This window comes from Cyprinus carpio, chromosome A4 (assembly GCF_018340385.1).
Source record: "Cyprinus carpio isolate SPL01 chromosome A4, ASM1834038v1, whole genome shotgun sequence".
Taxonomy (NCBI): Eukaryota; Metazoa; Chordata; class Actinopteri; order Cypriniformes; family Cyprinidae; genus Cyprinus; species Cyprinus carpio.
In genome coordinates, this window is record NC_056575.1 from 9861425 (window position 1) to 9870835 (window position 9411).

The window sequence follows — 9411 nt, forward strand, 5'->3', positions numbered from 1 at the left end:
GCATCATTACTCCAGTCTTCAGTGTATTAACATAATAATAATAATAATAATAAAATGTTTTTTGAGCATCAAATCAGCATATTAGAATGAAGGATCATGTGACTGGAGTAAGTCACCTTTGAAATCACAGGAATACATTTCATTTTAATAGAAATATAGAAAATTGTTATTTTAAATAGCAAAATATATTACAAAAGCAAAATATTATACAAATATTTAAAAATGGGACGTGTTTTTGCTGTACTTCGGATTAAATAAATGCAGGCTTTGATGAGCAGAAGATATTTCTTTAAAAACATTAAAAAATGTCACTGTTCAAAAACTTTTGACTGGTTGTGTTTAACAAAAGGGATGCTCCAAATATTATAAAGTCTGAGCAGCTGAATGAGCAGCTGAATGATCAGATAAACAGATCTTGACATGCAGTACACACACATACATACATAGACTACACAGAGAGATTCCTTGCTTTAATATATCCTCCGATTCTCCCTCCAGGTAGTCTTTGATGGCATTCTGTTGATTTTTTCTGTCCATCTGGAGAACGGCGGGCCCTGTCACCTCCCCACAGAATAACCCACGATGACTCCTGTACCACGCTGGACCAATGTCCCTTACAAACTTCCCACTTTATGTCCTCTTGGCGCTCCTGTTAAAAATAGAGAATACATACGTGTTGGGGGTATATGTGTCCACTAAAAATTATTTACCTCATCATTCTACATAAACATATTTATGATTTTAAACCACAAAAATCAATCAATATCTAAAGAAAAGCTCTCACCATACCTCCATGCACCACTGCATGGCTTATGTGGTCCTTCAAGTGAACTGTATCAAGTAATTTTCTTTACTGGTGAAACTGCAGCAGGGACCCCTTAACCCGGAGAACTGCTCTGCATCAGGCTTGGACTGAAAATGTGTAGAATGCTGTAAAACATGACAAACAAACATTAGGTGATCTTTTCGTTAACATAGAAGAATACAAAGATAATTTGTGACATACACAGAGTTATCCAGCAAGACATAATGAAATGATGCGGTTGCCCAACCAAGTTACTGTGCATGGGTACTGTGATCAGAGTACATCATTAAAGAGGTTATATGTATGTGAGTGTTTTGTGTGTGTGTGTGGTGGTGGGGGGGTGGCAGGTAAGTACATATGTGTGAGAGGGATGAAGTGTGTGTGTCTGAGCGGGTAAGATGAGTGTTATGTGTGGGGGGGAAGGGTATAAAAAAAATATTGCACATTGATTCATAATTGATTTTATGTTGTAAGACTTGTGCCTTCTATCTATCTATCTATCTATCTGTCTGTCTCTCTATCTATCTACACATGTATGTATGTATATATGTATGTATTTGTGTGTGTACGCATGCATGCCACGAATACATACATACATATATACATACTTGTGTGGATAGATAGGACCCCCCCAAAACATAAAAAACACTCATCTCACCCCCCCACCCCCAAACACACACACACACACACACACACACACACACACACACACACATATATATATATATATATAAGTATATTTGTTGCTAGCAATAACGTGCCTGTGTGAAGTTGAAATTAAAAATACTGTTGTCTGCTGCACATGCACACAAATGACGCACACGTTCTTAAAGTTGTCAACGTTTGGTAAAGACCAAAGATATTTTTTTTTACTTACCGACACGGCAAACAACAGCTTCTTTTTTAGCGGTTGGCAAACAATACAAATTATCTTGCTTCTTCCTGTTTCAAAATGATTGAGAATGTGACGTATTTTGACATGGGCGTAGTCAGTGACGTCACACTTGGATGTGGGCCGGGTTGGATGTCCACCGCAGGCTGCAGCGAGACGCTCCTCCAAGTACTCCCATGATCCATTGCATACAGTAGATGGCGGTAATGCTCTGGAAAAGAATGCGAACCGCCAATAAGCATGAAAAAGAAGAAAAGAAGACATGGCGCGTTGCCATCTAACTGTACGTCTTTTGCTGATGACTTTGTTTATTTGTGTAACGTTAGAAATATTGCTCCTGAATGAACGAAACGCCCTGCAGTCCGCGTCTGTCTGCTTATTATTCGCACTACAGGGAGATATTTATCGATTAGCAGGACTAATTGCCGCGGCGAGGAAAAAATGCTCCAATGCAAAACAAGTAAAACACATCGCTGCTCTTATTCTCGCCCGAGGGGGAAGTAACGGCATTCCTCTGAAGAACATCAAGATGCTGGCAGGAGTTCCTCTGATCGGATGGGTGATCAGACCAGCGCTGGACTCTGCTGTTTTTAAAAGGTGATTGATTGGGACTTCACTCAGTGATTGGCTGCACTCTGTGGCAGCAGATAATGTGTTCTTCTCATGTTTTTTGCAGTGTTTGGGTGTCCACTGATCATGATGAGATCGAGAGAGTGGCCAGGGCTTGGGGTGCTAAAGTGCACAGGAGGAGTCCAGAGGTGTCCAAAGACTCCTCAAGCTCACTGGAGACCATTCAGGAGTTCAGCAGAATACACCCAGGTTGAAAAACAGGCCCCGTTGCAGTCACTTCCCGTTGCATGAGTTAGTTCTGTATAAGGGTTGTGACTACAGCTTGTAAAACAAGTGTGTCCACTCATCCAGCTACTTCTGCTTGCTTTAGAGTAAAACAGAGAAACCAGTAAGAAGCCACATGAACGAAGTTCTGTCATACTTGTCGTTGCATACCAGGAGAGTTTCACCCTTCATCTTATTATTTGTGAAAAACAGACTCTGCAGTCAACAAATATTCATTCAATGATGCACAGGAATGTTTATAATAACGTTTGATTGTGATCTTTACGATGGAAGTAAGGTGTTTTTTTTTTTTTTTAATATGATTCTGATGAATTATATTTATTCCTATGTAACAAAGAACCTGAGAGAGACACACATAGCTTGTTGCAAGCTTCAAAACCTTGTTAGATTCGGCCTCTTTCTAAAAATGTAGAGAAAAGGTTTGAGCTATATTCTCTTTCAGTCTCTGGTCTGGAGTGAAAAAAAAATAGTAAATGATGTTTATTGTAAAAAATGTTTTTATATATAGTATATATTTCAAAATTGTAAATAAAACAAAGATATTAGCATACATATTGCAGGAAGATACTATTTCAGTTTTTCTATTTAATTTTTTTTACATTTAATTCAAAGTATTATTTGCTGTTTTTCACTCAGAAATTGCTAGTATTTTCACAGTGTAGTAAATAAAAGTTGGTGGAGCACAGAAATTGAAATTGGCTACGAATGGGACATAATTAAAGCAGAGTGTTTACCGTTAATGTAATGTTTTTTGCACAGAGGTTGACGTCATCTGTAACATCCAGGCCACGTCTCCTTGTCTGCACCCCACTCAACTCAAAGAGGCTTTGGAGTACATCACCAAAAAAGGATGTGATTCTGTCTTCTCTGTGGTCCGGCGACACCGTTTCCGGTGGCAAGAAGTCAAGAAAGGTTTGTTGAAGTGCATTCTGTAAATGTTCAGTTTAGAAAATATACTGTTACATGTACACGTTCAGAACGCTTGTGAATCGAGTCTTAGACTAGTTTTGCACTACTTTTCAAAAGTTTGGTGTCTTATGAAATCTCTTTCATAAGAGATTTTCAAAAACATTACAAATCTTAGTCATCTCAATTTTTTTACAGTAATGTACATGTAGTTTAGATATAATTTATTGCATGTTGGAGACTCTCATCTTTTATTTAAATTACAGACGGCCAGTGTACTAAGGCACTGAACCTGAACCCATTTCACAGGCCGCGGCGTCAGGACTGGGCAGGAGAACTGTGTGAAAACGGCTCTTTTTACTTCGCTACCAAAGAACTTATACAAAAAGGGCTTCTTCAGGTAATATTTTGGGATTTAAAATGAGTACCATTTCACTCATTTTCAGTATCCTCAGTGAATCTCTTAATATCTTGGCATGACTGTGATTTTGTTTTTACATTTGACAGGGTGGAAAAATGAAGTACTATGAGATGGATCCCAAGTACAGTGTGGATATTGATGTTGACATAGACTGGCCCATAGCTGAACAGAGAGTGCTGAGGTCAAGAAACAAGTAACACTTTATGTTAGCAAACAACCACAATGCAAAGAGTACAAAGTCTGAATTTAAGCAAACTGTGTGTGGGTGTGTATGTTTGAAACAGGTACGGCTACTTCGGTAAGGACAAACCTGAAGTTGTGAGGCTTCAGCTGTGTAATGTGTCAGGATGTACACTGACATACATCTCAGCAAATGAAGAGGAGGTGGTGTCCATCAACACCAGAGAACAGCCCGGCATCCACATGCTGAAGAAAGAGGAAGTGAAGGTGATTCTGGCTTGATTGGCAACCTTGTGTTACCCACCCCCCGACCTCTACCAACCCCCACACAACAATACACCCATCCCTCTTTTGTCTTTGCCTCTTCGTATCCCATCATGCAACTGGGAGCCCTCTTGTTTTTGTCTTTTAATTCAATATAACTTGGGTATAAAATCCACAACTTGATATTTCACTTTTTAAAACTGCTGGTTTTAACAGTTTAAGTTTAGAGTTGTGCAGTTTGATCATTTTTAGTGAGTTCTGCTGATCCCACCATTGATGATCACAGGGGCTCAGACGGACAAGTACTCAGATGTCTCCTTTAGCTGGTCAGCTTTGCGCAGTGGCAGTATCATAGCCTATGAGGTTTATCTGAGGCGCGATTATTGCTAATTGAAAACTTTACCCAATACCCCGCCGTGACGACTTGAAATATAGTCGGCACTGGCAATTTTTGACGGTCTTTATGGAGACTGATCTTTCAGTTTTAAAAAAAGAAATGTGTATTAAATTGATAATTGAATAAAAAAATATCTTATTCATCTTTAAGCTGTTCTAGAACTGTATAAATTTTCTTTCTTCTGATGAACACTAATTTAAAAATGTATATATATTGTTTTTCCCGCCTTTCTTCTAGGTTATTTTGATCGAAAAAGACACCATTACAAAAGCCTTAGCAGACAAACTCTCAGAGACATTGGGCTGTCCACAGGAAGTGGAAGACAAACTGAAGAAGGTGCAGGAACTCATGGAGAAAGAAGGAATGGTGTTGAAGGCGGCTTAAGTGAGCCAATAGTATGTTCCTGCACAACTGGAGGCTGCAGTTTCCAGGACCACAGATCTAGGACCGCAGTTCTAGGACCCTAGTTTTTCGTGACAGCGCCACGTACCGTACTGGATGATATAGCGGTGGCTACAGTTTCAGGACCGCAGTTCTAGGACCCTGTTGGTTTAGTTTGTAGTCATGTTTGTATATAGCATCAATATATTAATCTCTGTAGTATTTGTTTTTAAATGTGATTTTTGATTTAAAATGCATCAGAGGTTAATTACTAAGTGTGCTTTGAGTCACGGACATTTAAACATGAATTTACACAAAATATAATGAAAAACTGTATATCCTTTTTAAAACAATTGTAAAAAAAATGGAGAACCTTAAAAGTCTTAGTCGCTTGAATTATACAGTATATTGATTACCTCCTTAAGGTGAATTAGCTCATTATCAGTAAGTTAAAGTTGGAATCAGCGTATGCAGTCACTAAATTACAGCCGATATTTTTAAAGGTTGTTGAGAGACAAGACACAAGAATGATTCAAGAATGTTTATTTATATATAAATTGTGTGTGTGTGTGTGTGTATATATATACTACCGTTCAAAAGTTTGGGATCAGTAAGACTTGTAATGTTTTTTTTAAAGAAGTCTCTTCTGCTCATCAAGGCTGCATTTATTTGATCAAAAATTCAGAAAAAATGTTATTAGAATATAATATAATGGTTTCTATTTAAATATCCTTTAAAATATAATTTATTTCTGTGATGAAAAGCTGAATCTTCAGCATGACTTCAGTATAAAGTGTCACATGATCCTTCAGAAATCATTCTAATATGCTGATTTATTATTAGAATTATCAATGTTGGCAACAGCCAAATATTTTTTTGGAAGCTGTGATCTTTCAGTTCTTGGATGAATAAAAAAGTTAAAAAGAAGACAAGCATTTAAAAATAGAAATCTTTTCTAACAATATACACTACTGTTTCAAAATGTTTGGGGTCCATATTTTCTATTTTCTTTTTTTGAATTAAACCTTTTATATCAGCAGGACGTGTAATTGTTAGAAGTGATAGCAAAGATTTATATTGTTTAAAAAGATTCATATTTTGAATAAAATGCTGTTCCTTTAACTTTTTATTCCCTCAAAGAATCCTGAAAAAAAGTATCGCAGCTTCCATAAAATATATCTGGCAGACAACTGTATAATTCTATAATACATCAGCATATTAGAATGATTTCTGAAGGATCATGTGACACTTTAAACTGGAGTCATGGGTAATGGAAATTCAACTTTGCATCACAGAAATAAATTATATTTTAAAGGATATTAAAATAGAAACCATTATTTTATATTCTAATAACATTTTGCAAGATTACGTTTTTTTTTGTATTTTTGATCAAATATAAATGCAGCCTTGATGAGCAGAAGAAACTTCTTTAAAAACATTACATGCTTACTGATTCCAAACTTTGAACGGTAGTGTGTGTGTGGCATGTGTATAGATATAGATATATATATATATATATATATAGGTCATTTTTGCGACAACAGCACCAAAGCGAAACCCTTTTCCATCAGTTGCTGCTGCATGTATAGAATGGCTGTAGGCTTCAAACTCTAGAGAAAGAGAGAGCGAGAGACAGAGAGAGAGAGAGAACTAATAAGAAACATGTTGTTTACTATTCAACGCTGAAATATAGTATTATATATATATATATATATATATATATATATATATATAATGATTTAACACTTATGCACTGTTTGAGTTTTAGAGAGAGAGCCAAACAGAATATTCATGTTACTGACATCTAATTGCAAACTTCAAATGTGTAAGTACATAAAAGCAATACCCACCACATTAATGATCTCCCCTTCTTCCTCAATTGTTTGTCAAAGTCTTTCTATTAAATTCTTCCACTTCACTGAAATAGTTATCAGAGAACAATCACTTTGTGATAACAGAAATATCACAAATGGTGCACTAGCATTGTGCAAAAATAATTCATATTGTACTCTGACCTGAAATGAATAATCTGGACCAACAAGACTTTGTTAGAATATTTTGTCATGAAAATTCCCTAGTGCCTTTTTAAATCATCTGTCCTACAATGAGCCAAACCAAATCCATAAAAATCACTTCATATTGGCCATGCAGAACATGACAGAAACTAACACATGATAACAATGGATGTATATGTGAGTAGGCCTGGAGATTAGGCCAAATGTAAACAAAGCTATTAAAACTGCCAAACGCCTCATTCATCATTGCAAAACAATGTCAAAACAACAGGCTAACACAACTAGGCAGTCAGTGCAGTTTAATAAGATATATTATACTTAAATATGGTTTATTAAGCCAGTATTCCCACTAATACATTAAGCTGCAGGTAAAATCTTACAAAACTTACATCAACCATGCTCTTGTCATCTGATAAGTTTAATTAATGTGCTGGCTAGGATTCACTTATAAATACTCGTCATTAAAACTCAACAAAAGGATTTATGAAATCATGGCCACGAATTTAAAAAAATTAATACAACTACTCACAAATTCTTAATTTGGGGGGAATTAATTATTAATTCATAGTAAAACGTTTTAAAATAAAAAATTAAATTAAATATCGGTACTCACCGTCTGATTGCTGTCCACGTCGTCCATCTTTAATTAGTGTTGTTCCAGTACGGTAGGTGGCATTGTCACAAAAAACTAGGGTCCTAGAACCGCGGTCCTAGAACTGCGGTCCTGAAACTGCAGCCTCCGGTTGTGCAGGAATACCCTTCTCGAAGTGAGACAGGAGCTTTATGGGTTTTTTTTCAGTTACATCAGCCAAACAAAATTATCATTACTAATTTGTTTTTTTATTTAAAAAATATTAAAATTGTTCTTAATCTTTTTTTTTTTTTTTTTTTATAATTATTATTGTTTGTGAAACCAAGTATACTACCATTTTACAATAAATGCTGATTAATTTATAAATATTATTTATGCTTAAATTTATGCTGAAAATATAAATGTAAAATTATCATTAATTGAAACCTTATGTGGGTAGTGTTATGACAAAAATTTTTTTTAAATGGCATTAAAATGAAACCTTATATGGGTCGTGTTGTGACGTAAAACATTTTTTTAAATGGCATTAAAAGCATTAAATTAGATTTGATGATACAAAATCCTTGCAAAAGTTACTATCAGATCATTTTATAATACAGTATAGGATGTACTGAATATTCTTCAATTTTATGCAAAACAAAAATATGTGTGTGTGTGTTTGTGTGTTTGAATTTAAATATAAACATTACATCCTACTTCTGAAAAAGAAGGCCAAGTCTCAGATGGAGCAGGACAGAATTTGCAGAAACACATTTTAAGAGAGATAGTACCATAGAGCTGTTGAGTCGGGTGAGATTTTGAAACTCAAATAAATCAATTTAAGGTCTAGGTCTTTTTTAAGAATTTATTTTTCAAGTTTTATCTAAAATGTTGAGAATAATGATGTGATATAGTAATGATGGGGGGGGGGGGGTCCCATTTTTTATTAGTTAATCTGTTTTCATTTTAAATTTTAGTTGTCATTTGTTAATTTTATTTGTCGGAATTTAGAGCAAATTTTTATTTTTGAGTTAACTTTTCCTTTAATTCAAAAACGAAAAACAGAATGAACTGTGACATGTATTGGGAGGTAGTTTGTGCTCTCCAAAATATACACTAGAGGGCAGCCTTGTACAAACAAATTACTCAGTTACCAGCCTCATTTAAATTCAACAGAATATTATATTAAGTTGCTAAAATTATACAGTGTCAACAAAGAATAAGTCCACATCATGTAAGTCTTAATTCTACTAAACAAATTGCTCAAATACGATTTTTTTCCCACACTCTTCCAAGACCTAATTTTTAAAACAAATTTTGAGTCAGTCGGTGTCACTAGTTGATTATTGTGAAGTATTAAAAATAAATCATAATATAGCAGTTTGTTATTGTATCTATCACCATCAAATTAAAACTACATGAAGTGGCAGTCAGTCCATTTGTGAGATCAAAAGGCTAAAATTCACTCAAGCCATCTGAATTTGATTATTTTACCAGCTACCTCACCAGCCTCACTAATATTTAGTAGATAATCACTATGGTACCCAGTTTTGCATACGAAAACATATCTTGGAGAGTTTCTTCACCCTCATGAATTTCTTTGTTTGGCAGCAGTCCATGACCTTTAGCTGTCTTTGTGTGATGCCTGAACGATGATCACCAGGGTAAAAGCACAGAGGCCATAATGAGGGTGAGATTTCCACTCACCAGCCACAATTAAGACT

General features: G+C 35.4%; 1 protein-coding gene and 1 non-coding gene across 2 annotated transcripts; both read left to right on the forward strand.

Annotated features, from left to right (window-relative positions):
• The first annotated feature begins 1885 nt into the window (after positions 1–1885).
• LOC109057218 (N-acylneuraminate cytidylyltransferase A-like) lies at positions 1886–7930 on the forward strand. The gene is made up of 8 exons (XM_042740076.1): positions 1886–2294; positions 2374–2516; positions 3312–3464; positions 3725–3858; positions 3966–4060; positions 4164–4326; positions 4958–5104; positions 7884–7930. The coding sequence occupies exons 1-7, from the start codon at positions 1960–1962 to the stop codon at positions 5102–5104; spliced, it is 1170 nt and encodes a 389-aa protein (XP_042596010.1). The 5' UTR covers positions 1886–1959; the 3' UTR covers positions 7884–7930.
• On the forward strand, positions 4653–4793 carry LOC122141753. Its single transcript, XR_006158078.1, has one exon. It is a non-coding gene; the product is annotated as a U4 spliceosomal RNA (small nuclear RNA).
• Positions 7931–9411: the final 1481 nt, after the last annotated feature.

Bases quoted from the DNA above. Each gene is read 5' to 3' on its own strand.
- LOC109057218 (XM_042740076.1), top strand. From the start codon at position 1,960: ATGGCGCGTTGCCATCTAACTGTACGTCTTTTGCTGATGACTTTGTTT. The intron at 3,465-3,724 runs GTTTGTTGAAGT...TTTAAATTACAG, and splicing joins GTGGCAAGAAGTCAAGAAAG to ACGGCCAGTGTACTAAGGCA. The intron at 3,859-3,965 runs GTAATATTTTGG...TACATTTGACAG, and splicing joins TACAAAAAGGGCTTCTTCAG to GGTGGAAAAATGAAGTACTA.